The 24,812-nt window shown below is 38.8% G+C and overlaps 2 protein-coding genes across 2 annotated transcripts; both read left to right on the top strand.

The window, feature by feature from the left end:
- Positions 1-782: 782 nt before the first annotated feature.
- On the top strand, positions 783-12,810 carry LOC108648106 (extracellular calcium-sensing receptor-like; the record flags this gene model as incomplete). Its single annotated transcript, XM_031906527.1, has 5 exons — positions 783-1,034; positions 4,186-5,004; positions 6,264-6,488; positions 8,444-8,567; positions 11,948-12,810. Coding segments are annotated over exons 1-5 (2,283 nt in total), but the record flags the coding sequence as incomplete, so codon positions are not given.
- Positions 12,811-19,097: 6,287 nt separating this feature from the next.
- LOC101732030 (extracellular calcium-sensing receptor) lies at positions 19,098-23,400 on the top strand. The gene is made up of 5 exons (XM_018095706.2): positions 19,098-19,364; positions 20,043-20,849; positions 21,445-21,663; positions 22,189-22,312; positions 22,502-23,400. Exons 1-5 carry the CDS (start codon positions 19,098-19,100, stop codon positions 23,398-23,400), a joined length of 2,316 nt encoding a protein of 771 aa, XP_017951195.2.
- Positions 23,401-24,812: the final 1,412 nt, after the last annotated feature.

Below are 24,812 nucleotides of genomic sequence, written 5' to 3'. Positions count from 1 at the left end.
AGAGCTCAATACATAAAAGATCATCCATGCTCTATTCATTGCTATGGGATTTCTAACTTTCACCCATGTGCAGCCAAGTTCCTTTACCAGTTCCAGTTAACAAAGGGTAAAAAAAACAAATGCCACCACCAGGTGGCGCATGGTCTATGGCATTTTCTATTGTGTTTTACTGGCAAGTCTTTTTACTTTAGCACCATCTAGAGGCAGGATTTAACACTCAAAAAATGGTGTCTGGGCATGGTGAGACAAAATGTGAAAACTTGCTGGCTGAATCTGTGTGATTCTAAAATCCCTTGATCCTTTGATAAATCTAAGACTCTATCACATTCTGTTTTTTAAAGTTTCGTTTTGCTGAGATGTTGAAATCACTTGGTTTGTATTTTGCAGTTGTTTATGGTTTATTATGAATCTGATTTAACTTGTAACATGGATAGTGGAAAAACAGATGCTGTGTAAATGTCTACTAACAGAGAAAACCTTAGTAAAAAACAGCTGAATCTGATCTTTTTTAGTCCCAGAAATATTATTAAGAAAAAAGAATGTGTAATCAAGACCTACACAAGGCAAAATGTATTAAAATAAATATTTTTCATAAAAGTACAATATGCTTTTTTTTTTCTTTTAAAAAGCAAATTTGACTGCCACTTCTGATTACTGAATTTGTACTTTTTAAGAATTAAGAATCAATGAAAAAGTTGACTTGATTTCTGATGCTGTATAATTCTGAATCAATGTCTGTTTTTTTAAGGGTATCTGTAATGTGTTATCTACACGTTCTTGCCATGGTGTTTGCTATCAACGAAATCAATGAAAATCCCGAATTTCTTCCAAACCTTACTGTGGGATTTCGCATATATGACTCCTGCTTCAATGAATTTCAGGCTGTAGAAGGAACTCTACAGATTCTGTCAGGAGCAGATAGGGCAATCCCTAATTACATATGTGAAAGTAAGGTGGTTGGTTTCATAGGAGATCTTCAGTCCCTTTCCTCTGTAGCGGTTGCAAGAATTTTGGGGCTGTATCGAATACCTCAGGTATTTGAACTTCTTCAGAAATATTTCTAGCAAGTATACTCTTTAGTTTCAATATCCATTCCAACCAATCAGCATGTAGCATTTAGCAAAACTAAATTTAACCTACCTAATAGGATGTTTTTCCAATATCTCCAAATGAGACACGCAATAAACTCTTAGGAGCCCATTCATGAAACCACAAAAAAATTATTTTCTCGGCTGTACGAAACTATCGTGGTTGCGATCCGAAAGTCACAAAATTTTCAGATCGAAATGATCGTAAACGGCGCAAAAACCTTTTCTGGCTTTGAAACTGCAATGTATGATTTTGGAAGCCTTCCATAGGACTCAATGGCACTCTGCAGCTCCAACCCGGCCCAAGGAAAGTCTCCCATAGGGCTCAATGGCACTCTGCAGCTCCAACCCGGCCCAAGGAAAGTCTCCCATAGGGCTCAATGGCACTCTGCAGCTCCAACCTGGCCCAAGGAAAGTCTCCCATAGGGCTCAATGGCACTCTGCAGCTCCAACCCGGCCCAAGGAAAGTCTCCCATAGGACTCAATGGCACTCTGCAGCTCCAACCTGGCCCAAGGAAAGTCTCCCATAGGGCTCAATGGCACTCTGCAGCTCCAACCTGGCCCAAGGAAAGTCTCCCATAGGGCTCAATGGCACTCTGCAGCTCCAACCTGGCCCAAGGAAAGTCTCCCATAGGGCTCAATGGCACTCTGCAGCTCCAACCCGGCCCAAGGAAAGTCTCCCATAGGGCTCAATGGCACTCTGCAGCTCCAACCTGGCCAAAAGATAGTCACGATACCAAATCTTGAATGAATTCCAAAATGGTCATACAAAAATACAACTTTTTCATGGAAATTAAAAAAAAACACAAAAAAGTTGTGGAATTTTAATGAAAATATCGTGGACATAATGAAAAGTTCTATATATTTGAAAAAATACGATTTTTTGTGAAAAAAAAATTGTGGTTTCATGAATGGCCCTAAGTTTCAAGGAACAACTATACAAACCCTCCCCTAGAATAGAAGAGCAAGCACATAACTATACATGTGCCAGGGCTCTTCGCACTCCTATGCCCTTCTGATACTGGCTAACAACACCCTATCAAGCAAACTCTATAACAAATGGCAAATAGATATCCTCCAACATAAATGAAGAACAATGGATGGAAACTATTAAATCAATTTGTGAACATAAAGTCGCCTCTAGGGACAGATTAATACAATACAAATTTCTACATAGGGCATACATCACACCAAAAATACTGACAAAGATGTCCCCATCCCAAGTAGATGAATTCCCCCGCTGCCACCAATCCCCAGCAGACTTTATCTACATGGTTTGGATGTGTAATAAAATACAAAGATTTTGGACAGTGGTGGCAGGTTACATATCTGATTTAACCAGCGCCCCTATAACGGTAACTCCTTCTGGAATGCTACTAAACCAATTCAACCATCTAACCCCAACAGTTGGTGAAAGAGCTTTCATCTCTTTCTTGTTTGCATATGCTTGAAAATCTATAACAATCAAATGAAAGCACATTCAGCCCCATCCATACAGCTTTGGGAAAACCAGGTTAATCAAGCAGTGCCCACATATACATTACTATACGCCAGGAGAGGCTGTCCAAAAAAATTTGTAAAAATCTGGTCCTCGTAGCTAGATAAACACAATATGGAAAGATAACACCAAGGCCCCAATTATAGTACATCCTAATACCTGAAATATAAATCACCCACCATCATTATCATTATAATATTCAATTTTTTCCATCCTTTCAACAGAACAGTAGAAGCAATGGACAGTTTATATTTGAGTTATCTTTATTGGTTAAAATAACATAATTAAAACACAGAAAGAGAAAACCACAGATGTGCAGGGTATGCAATACTGCAAAGAGAATCATTAATGGTTACTGATTCTGTTATAACTGGCTAATACCAGATGTCCTCTTTGGTGATGACTCTTTGGTTCAAAAAAACCCCCCAGATTAAGCACAAAATTTGGGAGAAAAAAATGCACAATTTACTAACACTCCATAACATACTAGTGGGTGGGTATAGTGTGGAAACTGGAGTTATGAGATTATTACTAATAGAATTCTTCAAAAACAAATTTGGTTATGTATTAAAAGTGATTAACTTTGCCCCAAGCAGTAACCCATAGCAACCAATCAGTAGTTAAAATATGCTTGTCACCTGTTTTTCACCCTATTCATGGACCACTATTTCCTTGATGCTCTGTTCCTACAGAAAAAAAATAATTATAGATGCTGCTTTAAGATGTGCCAATATTTCTTCTTTGTTGGACTAGGAAACTATCAGCATTGAAATCTAAAACTATAGGAATGCCCCACCCCCTTCACTATGTTGAGTTATGCTTAGGGTAAAGTAATTCTATCTTCTCCTTTCTAAGTGCTAATTTATAGGCTTCCCCCCTATTACATATGTCTTTACAATTCTGTAATAGCTCTGGCATGAATTGTAAAATCTTCCAACGTACAGCAGTAATTCCAGTAATAAACCACTTTTTCCCATACAAAATATAGCCGTTGCTTTCTACAGGCTTAAAATAGTTTTGTTTTTAATTAAACTGTATTATGATGTAGACAGTGATATTCTAAGACAGTTTATAACTGTGGGTTTTCATTTATTTAGCTTTCTGTTCAGCAGCTCGTCAGTGTAGCTGCTATTTGGTTACTAGGGTCTTATTTAGCCTAGCAACCTGGCAGTGATTTGAATGAGAGACTGGGATATGATTAGTAGAGGGACTGACTAGAAGCATAAGCAATACAAATGAAAAATAACAATAACATTGTAGCCTAACCAAGCAATAGTTTGGCTACTGGGGTCTCTGACTCCAATTTGAAATTTTAAAAGTGGTAGAAGAGAAAGACAAATAATTCAAAAGCTATAAGAAATAAATTATAAAGATCAATTGCAAAGCTGTTAGGAACCACCCCTTTAAGAGAGATGACATTTGGAATGGCATTCTAATATTACCAGTCTGCACCCATGGAACAAATACATATAGCATTGTCTGTTGCAGTAACCACCAGCGGCACAAGTCAGTAACAGCAATCTTGCCTTTTATGTGTTTGTAAATATGTTGTCATGTAAATAATTAACTGTGCCTAAAATATATTTACTTTCATTCCAGATAAGTTTTGGGTCAGCATTATTTGACCTAAGCAATAAAGTTAATTTTCCTTCTTTTCTGCGCACTATATTGAGCGATAATCTGCAGCCCATTTATTTCAGCATCCTGATGATCCATTTTAATTGGACCTGGATAGGCATTGTGGCTGCTGATAATGATTTTGGGCTCTATGACAGTGAGCTCCTGAGAAAAGACATTGAAGCATCAGGGATTTGTGTGGCCTTTTTTGTCCGGATATCTGCCCAACACACCAGAGATCAGTCTCTTTCTGTTCTCCATGTCATCAGAAAATCCTCAGCCACAGTTGTGTTACTGTACTGTTCTTTGCCAGAATTAATACCCTTTATGCAAGTAGCAACTGAAGAAACCCTAACAGGCAAGGTCTGGATAGCTAGTGGCAGCGTAATGTCTTCTCCCATATTTACCTACAAACAGTTTTGGAGAATATTAAATGGTACCATTGGGTTGAATCTCCCTGTCACATTAATACCTGGATTTGAAAAGTTCATGTATACTATTAACCCATCCTTGTACCCAAAGGATATTTATATGAAAGCATTTTGGGAAGCAAATTTTGGTTGTTTATGGAATGAACAAAATTACAGTATCACCGAAAATCCAGGCAATGGAATAATGCTTTATTGTACGGGGCAAGAAGATCTGAAATCCTTAGAAAGACAAGGGTATCATGAGGACATAACGCCATTTGCTGTTCTTGCTTATAATGCTGTTTATTCTCTTGCTCATGGCATCAACAACATGATTTCCTGCAGATCTGGATCACCATGTTTAAGTATAAGAACACTGGAACCCTGGAAGGTAAGTAAGAAGGATTGGGAAATGTATTCTTTATTTATTTATCATTTACCAGGAATGTGTTTGTCTACAACTTTCAGCTTTGGGCCATACCCTTGCTAGTAATCAATCGCTGTCTGCTTTTACTAGGTAGTAAGACACTAAATCCCAGTGTACACATATGTATGTACAGACCTTGGCGGGGGAAGGGGGGCTTTGGAAAGGTAGTTTTCAGGATACCTGCGTGCAAAAGTGATGTAGACAAGATACTGGCAATCAAATATGGACATTAATCTGCATTCTCCTTGCCTGACGTTGCATTATATACAGTTAGAGGCAATGGGTTCATTTTCAAAGCACTTTCTTTTGGTGCCAAGGACATTGGTGTACAGTACATTGTCATTACAAATGAAGGACCAGTTTTTGTTCACAGCAAATTTCAGCAATTGCATATTCACTTGTTAATAAATTATTGCAAGAGTAATGTGCCAAAATGTTGCTGGTGTGAAAACCATGTAGTTATGTCAGTGTATTTTTCGCATACAAGTGTTAGGGAAACAACTGATGCAAGCATATGGTGTAGATAATGACATGCCAAGTGTCTGCTGTATCTTTATAATAGTAGCTTGCCTGCCTTGACCTTGCAAATTATTTTTGGTGGGAAAAAAGCATTGATTCTTTTAATGAATTCCTTTATTTTTAAGGTTTCACAGTGGGCTAAATATATCTGACAAAGGTTTTTCAGGGGGAAGTTAAAACACCAAAATTTGTCTTACTGATGTCTTAGTTAGTAAATTGCTAATGTTGCAGTAAATTTTCCTTTTTGGCTCGCCAAATATGACATTTTGCATTTATATACTGTATGCCACATTGTGTGTAAAATCAAGCAATGAAAGGAATGGATTATCCAATGAAATAACAGTATGCATGCTTTATTGTAAGTGCCATGGGGTAAGAGGGAATCCACTGTACATAAATGCATAAAATGTGAACACTACTAATTTTTTTTAATCTGACAGCGCAGTGGGGCAAAGGATAGTACTACAGTTTAAGCCTTACTTGAACATTTTGTTCAGGGCCATTTAAAGGTCCAGCATTTGGTCAGAGCTGCCTTTAGCTCATTAAATGAGTACAGATATAGGAAAATATTGGTGTAGCAGTCATAAAATTCCAAGAATATCTAGGATATTACTCAGATTAGAACATGCTTGAATAGTCTCCAACTGGCCCAAAATCCAAATTAAACAAAATAATTTATTTTTGGTTCTCTTGTCTGTTTCCAGGTTTTGCACTACGTAAAACATGTAAAGGCCAAAACTACCGCGGGCCAGGAGCTGTCATTTGATGCAAATGGGGATCAGTTGTATGACACTGTCCTGTATGTGAACTGGCAAGCTCTTCCCAATGATGTAACAAGAGGTCTTCATTTCGCAATAGTGGGGGCATACCCTGAGCGATATATTTCTACATTTAACAACACATTCATTTGGAGTGGAGGTTACACAGAGGTGAGTGGAAATTATAGGACACATAAAAGCTTTTAAACAAAAACCAATGTTGAAAAACTGCTGGTTTTGAATTAGAAGCACACAGACATGCATGAAAACTGTGACTGACAAGACCAGGTACAACTCACACTTTTGAATTATACGGCAGAGCTTTCCTATTGGAAGACCATAGACCAGATGTTACTCTCCCAACCATCTGAAAGGCTGTACAACATTGAAAACTTCCAAGTTTCAAACCAGGGATTTGGTCTTTATTGGCAGCTGTTCCTCTGGGTTGAGCCACAGGAGGCAGCATAGTCTGGGTCTGGCTCATAATATCAATGGGGGTCATTAATAAAATTTATGCAGCACAAAATTATTCACACAATGAACATATTTGCCCTGCCCTTCTTTATATTTATAAAGCTGGATAATTTTTTTATACAGTGCGAATGGCCAATAGCTTTTCAAATATGGCATTTTTGCAAACTGTGAATATTTATGCGGAGACTCTGCGTCTGAGTTATGCCACAGCTTTGGTGGTAGAAAAATATATTTGCTAACCTGATTTTGCATTTATATTTTGCAAAGTGAAAATCGGCCCTATATTCCTGCATAATACAGAGGGCATCACTCTACAGAACCATGTCAATCAACCAGTTTTCAAAATAGTTTTTTTTAAATTAGTATAAAATAAAAGTATAACAGGGTAATTGAGATGGTTTTTCAGAGTGATATCCTTTCCTGTTCCTGCCCTTGTTCCCTCTGATCTGACTTCCTGGTTTTGACCAAGACCCATTATCTGAATTAAATCTTAATCAAAGCAGTTTTTGTAAGCATTTACTCAGCAAATTGGCTCCCGTCAGTTAAATCAGTAGGGAATCTTGACATTATTATTAACATTTATTTATAATGCACCAACATTTTCTGCAGCGCTGTACAATAAGTGGGTTACATACACTGGACATACAGAGTAACATATAAAGCAATCAATAACCGATACAAGAGGTGAATAACAGCAAGCCTAAGTGCACAGTACTAGTATGGATGCATAACTGAGCACACACTGGTACTTAAGTGCATAGATGCTTCTACTCAACTTGGTGCAACTAGCAGCCAGAGGCAATGCACCCCATTAGCCTGCTTTGATGAACTAACTTTGTGTGGGGATTCTGGTAAACCCTGGAACTAGCGATGAGCGTTTTTTTTCCGGCAGGCATGGATTTGCAGTGAATTTCCGCATTTTGCCATTGGCAAATTGTTTTGCGGAACTCCCATGAGAATTTGCCACGGAAAAATTCGGCACGCACAAAAAAAGTTGCAGTAGTGTCAAAAATGGGCGCGGTGCCATTGCATCAAAATTGTGAGCGGTTGCACCAAAAAAGACCCAGGCAACAAAAATAAGACACAGATGAAAAAAAAAGACCCAGGGTGAGACAAATGCGTTTTACGGATTTTTTCCCGTTTCACCAATTTTCTTGGCGTTTCACAAATTTTATGTCAAAGCAAAACGTGACAGATTCGCTCATTACTACCTGAAACTATTGGCAGCTTGGACCTGCTGTCAATACAAAGACCCATAATTCTATGCTAGTAAAGAGGTAGAATTAAAAGGGCATTATAGACTACACTTATATTCTTACTTATTAACTCCCTATAATCAGCTGAGTCAGTTTAAATTTAATTTGCTCTGTATAAACAACATTCTCCATTCTCCTCTTTGCAATCTGTTTTGACTTATAAATGTGCATTCACTCACTATGCAGTGGTTTATTTAAGCCCTCAAAATTACAGATAAATGGAGTGCAAAAATTAGGCACAGTCTCACAGATTCTTATATGCTTATAGATTTTGTGTCCATGGGGTTCAGTATATCACATGGCTGTTGTGACAGCTCCATGATCTATAAGGCAGTCATTTCTAATCAGAGTTTCAGTTTACTAAACAATTATTTACAGAGATCTTACAATCATTAGGTTCCAACATCCATATGCAGTGAGAGCTGCCCCCCAGGATACAGAAAGGCCCCACAGAAGGGACAGCCAGTCTGCTGCTTCGACTGTATCTTGTGCTCAGAAGATGAGTTCAGCAATGAAACAGGTAAACAAATGAAATTCACCTTATCTAGTGGAAATTAGTCAACATCTGGACTTTCTGACTTCTCTTAAAAATGGAAGTGTGATGAAGGCTATTTATGCCAAACTGAAACAAGCATCTCTACAGAGAGGAGGGGGCCTGCGACACCCCTTGACAGCACAGTACTGGGGGAATTCCCTACCCTTCAGTTGATTGCACCTGCTCGGATAAGTGGTGAAACATTTAGAATACTCAGAAAGTCTAGTTGCTTTAGACTTAATTCTACGTGAGACTATATATCATGACCTGGAGAAATGAGAATCTTCATAGACACAGTTTACTATACAAGGTACAAAGAATTAAACTAGCAATAAATGTTTAAAACATGCCTTAGCAGATGTGCAAAGTGCAATGTCACTTAAGGTGGCCATACATGTTCAGATTTTCCAATGAAAGTTTGGATATCGGTCGTATGTTTTAAATGCAACAATTTAAAACTAACATTCAGACTGAAATTGTAGGCTAAAGCCCTAAATATAACAAATCGGAGGATGTTCTGAACATGAAATGGTTGCAGACACCAATCGTATGAAAGTGACTTCTTAGGAATGCATTGCGGGTCCCCCAAGGATATCGTCAGATACACTTTTATCATATATCAAATACATTTTATCGTTATCCGAACAAAATTTTCTAACCTGTCCAATAGATTAAACGACCAATCATCATGGTAAGAAAATTATTGGGACGATAATTCGGAGCCCACACATGGTCCAAAAATCACATGTATTGGTGTCTGTATGGCCTGCTTTAGAAGTGTGTATTGACTGAAAAACACTATTAAACAGGCTATTGTGTATTCAAGTGTGTGTTAAAGGGGTTTTGGATTGAAAATGTTCTCTATAAAAATGATTATGGATTGAGTTGCAGTACAATAGTTTATACTGATGTGAGTCTGAGCACCAAATGAGTTGCCATACGCAAGTGTAACAAAGAGCACAGCTTTTTTCTAAACAGCTATAGACTTTGTGAAGCTTTATAGAAAGGCCTGCAGCCTAAAGTGAAAAAGTAATCCAGGCCACTGAGTACAGAAGGTCGAAAAGATGACCCAGGTATGGAACTAGGAGCAGGCAGAGGAGGCACATGCCAGGGTGCAATAGTGGGGGGTGCTAGGCACTTGAGAAACATACCTCTTCTGTCTGTCTATCCATAGTTTAAAGTCCCGAAGGATCTCAGAGGCCAGCAGTGCACACTTTCGCTTGCAAGGATGGGGTGGGGGGTTCGGGATCGATAATAGAAAGGCCATGGGCACCCAACTAACTTAGCCTGGCCCTGTATAAAGGGAGGGTTTTTGAGTTTTCTTAAATGATACAGAAATGAATTTGTGCATTGATTTTGCAGTAATTATGTCTATGAAGTGAATTTATTTATGCATTGAATAAATATTAATGAATTAATTATTGTGCTTAAATAAAATTGTTTGGTGATTCCAAAGAGTGTGGGACTAATTTTAGAATAGTTATCTGATAAATACACTGTAAGGCTTGAGTGCTCTTTTTTAGGTACCGTATATACTCGAGTATAAGCCAATCCGAATATAAGCCGAGGTACCTAATTTTACCTAAGAAAACTGGAAAAAATTATTGACTCGAGTATAAGCCTAAACTGTCATACAAGTTTGGGAAGGCTAAGGAAGATGCCATACTAAGTATCAAGTACTTGCCATCCTGCTGTGTGCGCTCCCATCACAATGCGGCATGTCTCCCAGCACAACTGACAGCAAAGCTTCTATCTATCTATCTATCTATCTATCTATCTATCTATCTATCTATCTATCCTGCAAACGCAAAAATGCATAGCAACATCTAAATCTGCTATACTTCTACTTAAATTCATGGGTATAGCAACATAAATGATATGGACATTAGTCACATATCATAAGTTATACTTTTATACAATATACATGTGGGTGTGGATATTTGTTTCTGCAATTCTAAGTGTGTATATGTATGTCTCCTTATGTGTGTATGTATCTGTGTACTTATAGATAGATACAGTACATATGTACATATTCATGTCTGTGTGTAACTTTATGTGTTTGCTTATATTTGTGTGTATATGTATGCCTGTGTGTACTAATGATTGTGCGCAGGCATTTTCCCTGTAATTCAATGGAGGAGTGTGACTGCTAAAAACCTATATGCAGGTATGTGCCTCTCCTATGCCCATGTATAGTGCGTATGTATGGGCAGGTGGTGTACGCAAGAGAAATGCCTTGCCGTACCTCTTGTATAAGCTGCTGCAGCGGGACCCATCCGTCCACGGGAGGGGGGCTGGGAGTGCTGCTGTATATACTCTCATATATCTACACAAGCATGCACAAGTTCCCTGTGCTCTTCATATACCCGCTCGCTAGCCCGAAGCCACGCACCTAAGAGTGTGCGCACGCTTGTATATGCACGCCGACTCGAGCCGCTGGCGCAATCCCTCTTAATAACTTTGTACAAATGACTATTAATAACTTTATAACTGTATAAATGCATCCTATTACATCAGAAATCCTGCCACTCTAATTTTTGTTGCTAAGCCCAGGGTCCTGGAAGACAGTTGGCATTGCCATAGCAACCTGCACCTTTCCACTCAATATGTAGTTCTGGCATACCATACTAGTCCTTATCTTGGTGCAAATCATATATACCGCCTCTAGCAACTTCCCATACCACTAACCCCTGAACTTCAGCTCAAGAGTCACACAGGGAATGTTTGGAACTGCAGTCTCCTCTACATACAGTGCAGTGGACTTGGATATTTTCTGCTGCTAGGGCCCTTAGTTAAAGAAGGGGGCGGGGGTGCTGCCACCGTATAGACACAACGCCAGCCGCCCGCTCCCTTGCCCCAAGCCGTGCATGTGAGAGTCAGCCGCTGCGAGCTGCTGGTGGGACTCGGCAGGCCACGGGCGGGGCTTGGGGGTGCTGCAGGATGACGCGAGCCACCCGCTCCCTAGCCCCCAGCCGCGCGCGTGCGAGTGAAAAGATGTGCGCCGCCGGTGGCACCCGTCCATCCACGGGGGGTGGAGGGGTGGTTGGTGTGCTGCTGCCGTATTTACACGGCGTGAGACGCCCGCACCCTAGCCCCAAACTGCTCGTGTGAGAGTGAGCCGATGCGTGCTGCCGTATATACTCGAGTATAAGCCGAGGGGGTCTTTTGAAGCCCATTTTTGGAGCTCAAAAACTCGGCTTATACTCGAGTATATACGGTACTTTTTTTTCTGGGTCTTTCCCAGGAAGCTTATTAAGTACATTTGCAGTTTTTAGCCATTTTAGCTCAAAGTATACTGACTATAGCCACAGTTATATTAAATGCTTTAATGCAAACTTCATAATCTGTTTACTTTGTTTTATTAGATTCCACAAGCTGTACAAAATGCCCTGAAGACATGTGGGCAAATGAGGAACACAACGCCTGCGGGATGAGGACCTTGGAGCTTCTGACATATAATGAAGCCTTAGGGGGCACATTGGCTACATTATCAGTTATGGGGTTTTTGGTTCCTCTCACAATTCTGACAATATTCATAAAAAATTCTGAGACTCCAGTTGTCAAGGCAAATAATCGGAATCTCAGTTACCTCCTCCTCCTTTCCCTGTGTTTCTGCTATCTCTGTGCTTTAATGTTCATTGGGCGTCCCATTACTATAACCTGTATTCTCAGGCAATTTATATTTGGGATCAGTTTTGTGATGTGCATTTCATGTGTGTTGGGAAAGACAATGATGGTGGTGATCGCCTTCAACCTCACCCAGCCAAGGAGCAGCAGGAGAATGTGGTTGAATTCTCGAGTAACGAACACCCTGGTGCTTGTGTGCACAGCTATACAAGTGATTATATGTGCTGGGTGGCTTGCACACTCTCCCCCTTTTCAATACACTGACAATAAATCCAAGGCAGGCACCATTATTGTGGAATGTAACAAGGGATCACCTGTAGCTTATTCATGCACAATGGGATATATGGGGTTTTTAGCTTCTTTGTGTTTTGCCATAGCTTATTTGTCAAGAAAGTTGCCGGGCAGTTTCAATGAGGCCAAACTGATCACCTTTAGTATGCTGATATTTGGAGCTGTTTGGATCTCCTTCATCCCAGCCTACCTCAGCACCACAGGGAAGTACATGGTGGCAGTGGAAGCGTTTGCCATTTTGTCTTCAAGTAGCGGATTATTGGCATGTATATTTTTACCCAAAGTCTACATCATTATTTTAAAACCAGAAAAGAACAAGAAAGAAAGAAACATATTGATAACTAAAAAATAAAATAATGGTCAGCCCAGTGGAATATACTGCAACATGCACAGCCCTACATAAGTCCTTGTTTATACTCATAAATACTCATATATACTCACACATACTCATATATAGTCATGCATACTCATACATACTCATACATACTCATATATACTCATATATACTGATACATACTCATATATACTCAAACATACTCATACATACTCATATATACTCAAACATACTCATACATACTCATATATACTCAAACATACTCATATATACTCATACATACTCATATATACTCATATATACTCAAACATACTCATATATACTCAAACATACTCATATATACTCATACATACTCATATATACTCATATATACTGATACATACTCATACATACTCATATATACTGATACATACTCATACATACTCATATATACTGATACATACTCATACATTCTAATATATATAATCATACATACTCATATATACTCATACATACTCATATACACTCATACATACTCATATATACTCATGGATACTCATACATACTCATGGATACTCTTACATACTCATATATACTCATACATACTCTTATATACTCATACATACTCATATATACTGATACATACTCATATATACTCATATATACTCATATATACTCATACATACTCATATATACTCACACATACTCATGCATACTCATACATACTCATGCATACTCATACATACTCATATATACTCATACATACTCATACATACTCATACATACCCATACATACTCATATATACTCATACATACTCATACATACTCATATATACTCATACATACTCATATATACTCACACATACTCATGCATACTCATACATACTCATGCATACTCATACATACTCATATATACTCATACATACTCATACATACCCATACATACTCATATATACTCATACATACTCATACATACTCATATATACTCATACATACTCATACATACCCATATATACCCATACATACTCATACATACTCATATATACTCATATATACTCATACATACTCATACATACCCATACATACTCATATATACTCATACATACTCATATATACTCATGCATACTCATACATACTCATATATACTCATGCATACTCATACATACTCATATATACTCATACATACTCATACATACCCATACATACTCATACATACTCATACATACTCATATATACTCATGCATACTCATACATACTCATACATACTCATATATACTCATACATACTCATACATACTCATACATACCCATATATACCCATACATACTCATACATACTCATACATACTCATATATACTCACACATACTCACACATACTCATACATACTCATGCATACTCATACATACTCATATATACTCATACATACTCATACATACTCATACATACTCATACATACTCATACATACTCATACATACTCATACATACTCATACATACTCATACATACTAAATGTTCTTTAAAAAACACAGGTCCCTAAGTTTGCATAACTTAATAACTTAAATTCTTTTAAACCTTGATTTTCAGATGATGTGGGGAACATGCATCTTAATTTGTCTTGCTAACCCATAGACATTAAAAAAGTTGTGTGGTAGCCACATTTTGCAAATCTTGAACTGTTACGCGAATTTTTTGGCAAAGTGAAATGGGACAGATTACCTCATCACTAGTTATTGGCCATCACATGGGGTTCCCTAATTACACAAATATGCAGGCACTGTAGGCTCATTCAGCATTCTCATTGGTCAGTTCTTTTGTTTTTATAATGAAGTTTCTAATCAGTAGAATTCTCATTGGTGAATTATCTTGCATCTATAATTATGTTTTTCTGCAAGGGTTGTTATTATATTCTACCGTGCAAACCTGTCCTTATGTGAGCCTCCAAGGATGAAGATAATATACAACTTTTGTATTACTTAATTGCTACCAACATCTAATGCAATTATCCCTATGGTGTTATTGTATAGTGTTAAGTGTAGGGGATAGCAGTATAAATATACCTTTGCAGTTGGTGCCCAGATGAGTGAAAGTGCACCATGCTGTCATTTGGATATCTTGGGTAATGTGGTTATTTTCTCTTCTTCAGTCAATCAACAGTTTCAGCCTACGTTATGGGCCTCCACTACTTTTTCTTTAAATTGCAGTCTAAGTAGTTTGGCCCTGGCTCCAATTCTGCATTGGTTTGCTTTTTAGCTTGAGGGGATGTAGAATAAAATCTCAGGTAGGAGATTACAGGTTGCAGCTGGATGCGTAAGACATCATAAAATGTCTTGCCTTCTGCCTCTTACTTCTTCCAAGAGCATATCCTGCTTTCTCCATCTGGGCCAGAAACCCCTACAGGTGAGGTTGGGGGGCTCAGTGAACTGTATCTAGACTTTTGCTGGAAAACGGGCAGAAATGTTGTGGGACATGTGCTTGGGACACATTTTCTACCAATAAAGTCAATATGGTGTTTTGATACATAAGCACATTTTAAAAAATGTTAATGATCATTGTGAAAAGTGGAAGAAAAATTTGTCCCTCAGTTTTTATAAATGTAACTTGGAATGCAAAACATGCCAACTACCTATACATGTAATAAGGCTAAAAGTGTGGATTTGTTTTATGGAGATGCACTTAGGAGTACTTGTAGATAATAAGACATTAGGTTTAGGGGTATATTTATCAAAGTTTAAAAAAAGAGCTGGCCACAGTCCTCCATAGGGAAGTGTCATGGAAATGTTCCATAACTGGCACAAGGCTCCTGTGTGGTTGTTACTTTCCTTCAACATCTTTACAATGTACAATGTGCCTGTAAGTCCTTAAGACCTTAGCCTGTAAGCTTCACTGGGGCAGGGACTTATGGGAATCTTTATGAATACGTAAATCTGTTGATGCTACAGAATACAAATAACATATAATAAACACTCTAACAATAATAGGTACAGAAGTGATCTAGTGGAGAACTAGAGACATAAATAATTAGATCTAATGACTAACAATTGTAGTAACTGTATAAAGGGCTTATTCCACAATCCAACATGCAGTTTCCAAGAGGTACTTGGACTGGATTACAGTTGCACTGGGACATAAGGGGCTCTAGCTACAGTACATCCCTGATTAGAGGTTTAACAATAAGGAAAGATTTTTTCTTTTGCAGCTCAGTAACTTCTATTTATGCCTGAACCTGATAAAGAACATATACTAGATAAAACGTATTATTTTCAGTATATAAATCATGGGTGCCCTCTCTGTTGCCTTCCAACTGTAGTTGCACTGCAATAGATGAATGCTGGAGGGCTGCAGGTTGGATATCTCTGATGTATGTACTGAACATCTCTGATTTATGGTAACCCTAGCCATTGGGCATTGCTAGTTGCCCTCTCTTCTCTAACCCCGGCCCTGCTTTCACTGTCAAATGGCAAGAGCTTGTAATGAGAGTGATTTTACCCCCAAATGCCATCTGTAGCTTTATTCCACACTATATCCTGTAACAGGGGCCTCACTATTTCTTATGCATGTTCTTTTCCAGTGAATGGCACTGCCCAGAATGGCTGTTGATTTTTATCCTTTTTGTCTTCACTACAAGAGGTGATTTCAGCTGCAAATTACGTTCAGAAAATCTGCAGGTTTATGAAAAAGATGGAGACATTATTTTGGGAGCCCTTATCCCCGTGCATCTGCAACCAGGCAACAATAACATCAATTTCACTGCAAAGCCCTCAGTGGGGAAATGCAACAAGTAAGGCTGCTTTCTCATACTGATGCTCTTATCCTCTCAACATAAGCCATTTGACAGTAATTTTACTATTAGCTACATGTTTATTACTAACTGTTATTATTAAATGTTACCTTAATATTTGTACTTGTTGCTACTTGTTGACACTGTAACTTAATTTTAATTTCCTATTTCAAGTGCTGAGTTAAAATTAGATTTTTTTTTATTTTCCTGTATTTCCCAAGCTTCTGTTACTGATTAACAGCTGTTCTTGAAGCTTTAACTTTCTGACATGTTTTCCACAAGCTTTTTTTTATCTAATTCTATGGGCACCCTTTTGTGTTATAGTTATAAATGTAATAATCTTACATGTTACACAATTGTTAAGCAGTGATTGCAATCACTTGTAAAAACTGCACCAGCCCGGGGTTCTTTTCAGCGAATACATAGTTACATAGTTACATACTGTAGGGTTGAAAAAAGTCCATCAAGTTCAACCCTTCCAAGTAAACCCGGGAAACAACATATACACTCACATACATAAACTATATATACAAACATTAATCCTGACTGTAGATATTAGTATCACAATAGCCTTGGATATTCTGCTTGTTCAAGAACTCATCCAGGCCCCTCTTATAGGCATTAACAGAGTCTGCCATTACCACATCTCTAGGAAGGGCATTCCCCAACCTCACTGCCCTCACCGTGAAAACCCCCCTACGCTGCTTCAAATGGAAGCTCCGTTCCTCTAATCTAAAGGGGTGGCCTCTGGTGCGTTGATTGTTTTTATGGGAAAAAAGAACACCCCCCATCTGCCTATAATCCCCTCTAATGTACTTGTACAGAGTAATCATGTCCCCTCGCAAGTGCCTCTTTTCGAGAGAAAACAACCCGAACCTCGACAGTCTAACCTCATAGCTTAAATCTTCCATCCCCTTAACCAGTTTAGTTGCAGTCTCTGCACTCTCTCCAGCTCATTAATATTCTTCTTAAGGACTGGAGCCCAAAACTGCACTGCATACTCAAGGTGAGGCCTTACCTCATAACCTATAATGTCTCATCCCTTGAGCCAATGCCCTTTTTTAAACAAGACAGCACTTTATTTGCTTTAATAGCCACAGAATGACACTACCTGGCATTAGACAACTTCTTATCTACAAAAACCCCTAGATCCTTCTCCATTAAGGATACCCCCAACACACTACCATTCAGTAGATAGTTAGCGTTTATATTATTTCTACCAAAATGCATAACTTTGCACTTGTCAACACTGAACCTCATTTTCCAGTTTGCTGCCCAGTTTTCCAATTTTGTCAAATCGCTCTGCAAAGTGGCAGCATCCTGCATGGAACTTATAGTTTTGCACAATTTAGTGTCATCAGCAAAAATAGAAACAGTACTCTCTATGCCCACCTCCAGGTCATTAATAAACAAGTTAAAAGGCAAAGGACCAAGGACTGACCCCTGCGGTACTCCACTAACCACACTGGTCCAATTAGAATATGTTCCATTTACCACCACTCTTTGTAATCTATCCTTGAGCCAGTTCTCTATCCAATTACAAATATTATGTTTGAGGCCAATATTCCTTAATTTGATCATTAACCTTCTGTGAGGTACTGTATCAAACGCTTTAGCAAAGTCCAAGTAGATGACTGCCATTCGAGCATCGAGGTTCCTGCTCACCTCCTCATAAAAGGCGACTAAATTAGTCTGTCAAGATCTGTTACGCATAAAACCATGCTGGCACAAACTAATAGTATTGTGAACTGCAATGTATTCAAGTACCCTATCCCTTATTACCCCTTCCAAAAGCTTTCCTACTACTGATGTCAGACTAACAGGCCTATAGTTTTCAGGCTGAGAACAGGATCCAATTTTAAATAACGGCACCACATTAGCAATCCGCCAGTCTCTCGGGACCATGCCAGACCTCAACGAAACTTTAAAAATTAAGTGAAGAGGTTTGGCAATCACAGCACTCAGCTCATTTAATACCCTGGGATGAATCCCATCCTAAAGGCACCCCCAGTGCTTTAGACATTCCTAATAAACAAGAACCAAGAAGAATAGAATATACAGCACTGAAACCCTGGCTTTTGAATGTCAGCACCATAGGTTCTACAAAGCATGGGACTCAAAGGGTTATATCAAGTGGTGGGCATACAAGTACTCTTAATTTCCTCTTCCTTTTAACATCTATAAATGCATTTTGCATTTTTGCCAAGAGAACAGCTGGCCCAGCAGCCCAGTGGATAAAGTCTGAAGTCACTGGAAGCATGACCAACTGAATGGCCCAATTCAACAAATTCTACTGCCAGTAGAGATAATTACCAATCTGACCCTCCCAATATAGGAATTTTAGATTGCACAGTTCTGCAGGAGGATTCAATGGCATAATAACCCCATACTGTTTTCCCCAGAGGACTTTTTTCACCTGTAATTTTGATGGTTTATTGGTTTAATGGTTGGTACAAAGATCTCTTCTTTCTTTAATCCTAGGCTGTCTAATCTGTGCTATCTACATATGCTTGCTGCAGTGTTTGCTGTAAATGAAATCAACGAGAACCCAGAACTCTTACCAAACATCACACTGGGTTTCCGTATATACGACTCCTGCTTTAATGAAATGCAGGCTGTGGAAGGAGCAATGAGCATGCTTTCAGGGACGGAGAATGCAATTCCTAATTATGTTTGTAATAAACAATCAAAGATGGTGGGATTAATAGGAGATCTTCAGTCCTCCTGCTCCCTTGCAGTAGCAAGTATTGTGGGCCTATACAGATTTCCTCAGGTATGTTTTCTAATAACCAGATTAAAAAAATGACTCTCTCTTAATGTTTTATAACTAGTAAAATACTCTGTACTGTATGCACAGTGCATGCTTTCCTTCATGTGAATAATTTTTTTTCACCAAACCCATAAAGGCATTTTGTAATTCCTTAAGATTCATGTCCTCTGAAAACTCAGTGCCCAGTCAGTTTGTAGGTACAGACCAGGGTAGTTCATGGCAGGATGGGCATCCGCAGTCTTTGTTCCCAGCAATCCTCTGTGCCAGGTTTGTGCCTGCAGAGACTCAAACTCTTTGGGAATGCCGACCTCAGCCCTTCAACTAGTAAATCACTGCTCACTCACTCACACACACACTGTTTCATCCGGCTTTTGGCCACCCCACTTTACATTTTGGTAGATATACAAGGTCTCTGCCTGGTACTTCTAGGGTGCATATGGTTGGTTTGGGACTACTGGTCTAAATGGACTCCTGGCCAGCAAGGGGAAAGAATATGGGAACAGAGGGGCTCAATGCTGTACTTATGGGATATATATTCTCTCTCTCCTTTGTACGTCTAGGATACATGTTGCTCTGCTGCAAAGGGAATATAGAGGGTGGAGGCCAGAATGCAGAGCCTCCGAAAGCTGCCACATAAACAATGAAAACCACACATATAAAACATTTTACCTTTTATTACAGATCAGTTATGGCTCAGCTTTCTATGAGCTAAGTGACAAAATCCGTTACCCTTCATTTCTGCGAACTATTATGAGTGACAAGGTGCAGCCATATTATTTCATTAGGTTGATGACTCATTTTAACTGGACCTGGATAGGAATTCTGGCTGCTGATAATGATTTTGGCCTCTATGACAGTGAGCTTATGAGAAAAGACATTGAGGCAGCTGGGATTTGTGTGGCCTATTTCATGCGGATTTCTGCCCAACACACCAGAGATCAGTCACTCTCCATTCTCCAAGTCATCAAAAGATCAGCAGCCACAGTTGTGGTACTATATTGCTCAATGCCAGAACTGATCCCTTTTATGAAAGTAGCAAATGAAGAAAATATAACAGGAAAAGTCTGGTTTGCCAGTGGAAGTGCCATGACTTCTCCCATATTTTCATATAAAGAGTTTTGGAGAATATTAAATGGAACAATTGGGTTAGCACTCCCTGTAGCAACAATCCCAGGATTTCAAAATTTCCTTTATAGCATTCACCCATCATTGTACCCAAATGATATTTTCATGAAACCATTTTGGGAAACTAATTTTCATTGCTTGTGGCATAGCGGGAATGAGACGGAAACAACCACTAATGTAACATCACCCTACTGCACGGGGCTTGAAAACCTCAAAGCTTTAGATGACTACCATGAAAAATTATCAGCATATGCCATTCTTGTTTACAATGCGGTGTATTCATTGGCCTATGGTATCAACAACATGACATCCTGCAGATCAAATTTTCCGTGTTTTAACATAAGTAAATTGGACCCATGGAAGGTAAGAGAGATATGGATGGAGACGATTTAAAGGCCATGTATACCCTACATTTTCCTACGACCTATATAAGTTGGGCACATATCCCCCACCCAAATGGCATAATTTGTACTGCATATATCCCCTCCATCTGCCAGCACCATGACATTTTCCTAAAACAAATAGAAGCTTTCACCCGGCAGCCATTTTCCATCTGACACATCATCAGCGACGTTGTCCATTTGCAAACAGCACATATGCACTGTAAAGTTCATGCAATGAAGAATGCAGGCTTACACAGGCAGAAATTACTTTGATAAAAAGTTTGGCTTTGCACTGTTATGGTTAAACTGAGCTCAGAAGAGGTGAGAAAAAGGGAGAGAAAATAGGAGCAGACAGCTAGAACTGTCCTACAGTTTCTGTAGGAACCATCAATGCCATCTCTTCATTGGCTACTAGACTGGAGGGCGTGCTTAGTAACCTGAGATAAGAAGAGCTGAGCATGCTCAGGAGCCAACAGCAAAAGTAAATTCCTAAGGGAGGGAACTGAGTTGGTTAGAGGAGGCAAAGGAAATCTAAGTGACAAGAAGGTTTGATTTGTATCTTTTTATTTTTTAAGGTTTTACATTATGTAAAGAACGTGAAAGTGAAAATGAATAATGGGCAGGAGTTGGCCTTTGATGATTATGGAGACCACCCAATTAAACAGGAGTATGTGAACTGGCAAGCTCTCCCCAATGGTGTAACACGATATGTCAATTTTGCAAATTTAATAGAAGATCCTGAACCTCATCTTGTTATTAGTAACAATACAATCTGGAGTGGAAATTATAGGGAAGTAAGTAGCACTTGTATTATATTATATCTGTCATACTAATACTTCATATTGTTGTATTTATGGCACAATCTGTTATAATATTGCTACAGAGGTATGGTAAGTAATGTTCCCAAAATACCTGTTAAGGTTGAATAGGTAAAAAAATGAAACACCTGGGGAGTACTAAAAAAGCAAATCAGGTCTGCAGGAGAAATCAGAAACTTTGTGGGGAGCTTCCATGATATGCATTTGATCCCTCCCTTCTCCCTCCACCCCCACCACTCTCTGCTGTAATCTGAGCTAACAGCTATTCCCTGCCTTCACACTGTCTGACCAAGCTAAAATGGCTGCTGCTATCTTAAACACACACAGGGAGCTACTATAGCTGCTTACTCAGTTATGGTAAACCATTCTACAGAAAAAATATAGTGTTCTAGTTTCCACTATTGTGACTATTGGCAAATGTCTCAGTAGCTTTCCTTTTCCTTTAAAAATAGAAATGCATTTAAACAGTTACAATAAAATATCATATTTATGTTCTGCTAGGCACCAAAATCCATATGCAGTGAGAGCTGCCCCCCAGGATACAGAAAGGCCCCACAGAAGGGACAGCCTGCCTGCTGCTTTGACTGTATCTTATGCTCAGAAGATGAGTTTAGCAATGAAACAGGTAAACACAACGGAACATACTTTACACATTGTTTATCAAAATATTATGTAGACAAGCACAGTCTTGGTTAAATTACACCAGGGATCCCCAACCTTTTATACCCGTGAGCCACATGGAAATGGAAAAATGTGTCGGGGACCAACACAAAGCACACAGTGGGTGGCTCACACTTTGTATTTATTTTTTCAGATTCCACAAGTTGTATGAAATGCCCTGAAGATATGTGGGCAAATGAAAGGCATGATGGCTGCAGGGATAAAACACTGGAGTTTCTGTCATTTGAAGAGATCTTAGGTGGAACTTTGGCTGCTCTTTCGGTAATGGGATCTCTCCTTCCCCTGAGCATCCTGTTTATATTTTTAAGGAATGCTAATACTCCAGTTGTGAAAGCGAATAACCGGAATCTCAGTTACACCCTTTTGGTTTCACTGTTTTTCTGCTATCTCTGTGCTTTAATGTTCATTGGCCGTCCCATTACTATAACCTGTATCCTCAGACAATTTATATTTGGGATCAGTTTTGTGATGTGCATTTCATGTGTGTTGGGAAAGACAATGATGGTGGTGATCGCCTTCAACCTCACCCAGCCAAGGAGCAGCAGGAGAATGTGGTTGAATTCTCGAGTAACGAACACCCTGGTGCTTGTGTGCACAGCTATACAAGTGATTATATGTGCTGGGTGGCTTGCACACTCTCCCCCTTTTCAATACACTGACAATAAATCTAAGGCAGGCACCATTATTGTGGAATGTAACAAGGGATCACCAACAGGTTATTCATGCACAATGGGATATATGGGATTTTTAGCTACTTTGTGTTTTGTAGTTGCTTATTTGGCAAGAAAGTTGCCGGGCAGTTTCAATGAGGCCAAACTGATCACCTTTAGTATGCTGATATTTGGAGCTGTTTGGATCTCCTTCATCCCAGCCTACCTCAGCACCACAGGGAAGTACATGGTGGCAGTGGAAGTGTTTGCCATTTTATCATCAAGCATTGGATTAGTGGCATGTATATTTTTGCCGAAAGTTTACATCATTATTCTGAGACCTGAGATGAATAAGACTGGAAGAAAAATAATAAAAGAATAAGAACCCATTTATGTTATATTGTGTACATTTTTTTATAAAGGTAAACAGGGGAAGAAAACGTCTTTTCTGCTCAATTTATTTTTTCTTAGGAGTGTAATATACAAATTTGAAAAGATTAAGAAGGAAAACAACCCACTTTATGTCAGAAGTACAATGTTAAAAGTTTTCCTTCACAGCCTTGATTGCAACAATCAGGCATATAGAATTCATTAACCAATATAGGAAAGTGACCTGTGCTTGATGATTAGTGCACGTGCTTAAATAATGCACAATTTCAACAAACCACAAATGATCTGTTTAAAAATAAATAAATCACAAAAGTGCTAATATAAAGTGCTTGTGCTTCAGTGCTCTATTGATCAAAAAATACTGTTTATAAATTACACTGCATATAATTCATTGTTAAATAACCAATTAAATAAATAGGTGAATAAATAAGTTATTAGGTTAATAATTTCGTAGAATATTTTTCTGAAAAACCTTGATTAAGTTTGCAGAGAGAAAAGGAAAATAGATACCAGATGTGGAGATATCCCAAAATTTAACTCAATTTTTGGCCCCTGGAAACAAACAAAGCAAAGAAAGGCAGGAGCCAAGTGGCTGCGGTCTCCAATTTACCTTGCCTATTACTTTTATATAGAGCTAGGTTATCCTCCAAAACCGTGAACCTCAAGGACGATGGAGGGAAATAGCAATAAGATAAAGCGTCAAGGAGAATAACATTTGCGAATAATTAAAAGGAGAAAAAAAAGGGTCAGTAAAACTGCACCCTTGAAAATTCAGATTGGACCACCAATTAGACCCCTACCATACCCAAATCATTACCTCATTGTAGCCACATTTTGAAATTTTCATGAATTTTTTGGCAAAGTGAAATAGGACAGGTTCGCTCATCACTAGTTATTGGCCATCACAAGCGGTCCCCTTAATTTCACAAATATGCAGGCACTGTAGACTTATTTATGTCAGCAAGTGCAGTGGAGAACTTACTGTACACTTTTCCCCACAGTCTGTTGCATGTAAAACTACTTTCATTTGTCAAAATGTGCTCCTTGATTTTCTGTATAGTTGCTATTGGTGCTGCTCAGTCATTTCTAACTACCATTCTGAAGTGATGCGGCAGTAGCTCCAGGGTTCCTTAAGCACCTTGTGTCAATATACGCAGCACAGTTGTGGCGAAACAGTATGGCATACATGTCTTTTGCATGCCATAACGGATTCATATTACATGAGATTACTGCACTATTCCATTTAAAGAAGAGTATCACCAGCCCAGGGTAAACAGTAAGCAATTACTGTCACTGGGGGGGGGGTACCCAACAAATTGGTCTGGGTTGTAAACCCTGCTGCACTGCACTGCTGGACTACAAATCCCAGAATAATGTGACGAAGTTTGAAGAATGCTGGGAGCT

Source organism: Xenopus tropicalis, chromosome 7 (assembly GCF_000004195.4).
Source record: "Xenopus tropicalis strain Nigerian chromosome 7, UCB_Xtro_10.0, whole genome shotgun sequence".
NCBI classification, from domain to species: domain Eukaryota; kingdom Metazoa; phylum Chordata; class Amphibia; order Anura; family Pipidae; genus Xenopus; species Xenopus tropicalis.
Note: the sequence above shows the minus strand (reverse complement) of the source record. Positions and strands in the feature narration are given on the sequence as shown.

Excerpts from the sequence above, each read along its gene's own strand:
- LOC101732030 (XM_018095706.2), top strand. The coding sequence starts at position 19,098 with ATGCTTGCTGCAGTGTTTGCTGTAAATGAAATCAACGAGAACCCAGAA. Across the intron at positions 20,850-21,444 it reads GTAAATTGGACCCATGGAAG|GTTTTACATTATGTAAAGAA; the intron begins GTAAGAGAGATA and ends TTATTTTTTAAG. Across the intron at positions 21,664-22,188 it reads GGAGTGGAAATTATAGGGAA|GCACCAAAATCCATATGCAG; the intron begins GTAAGTAGCACT and ends ATGTTCTGCTAG.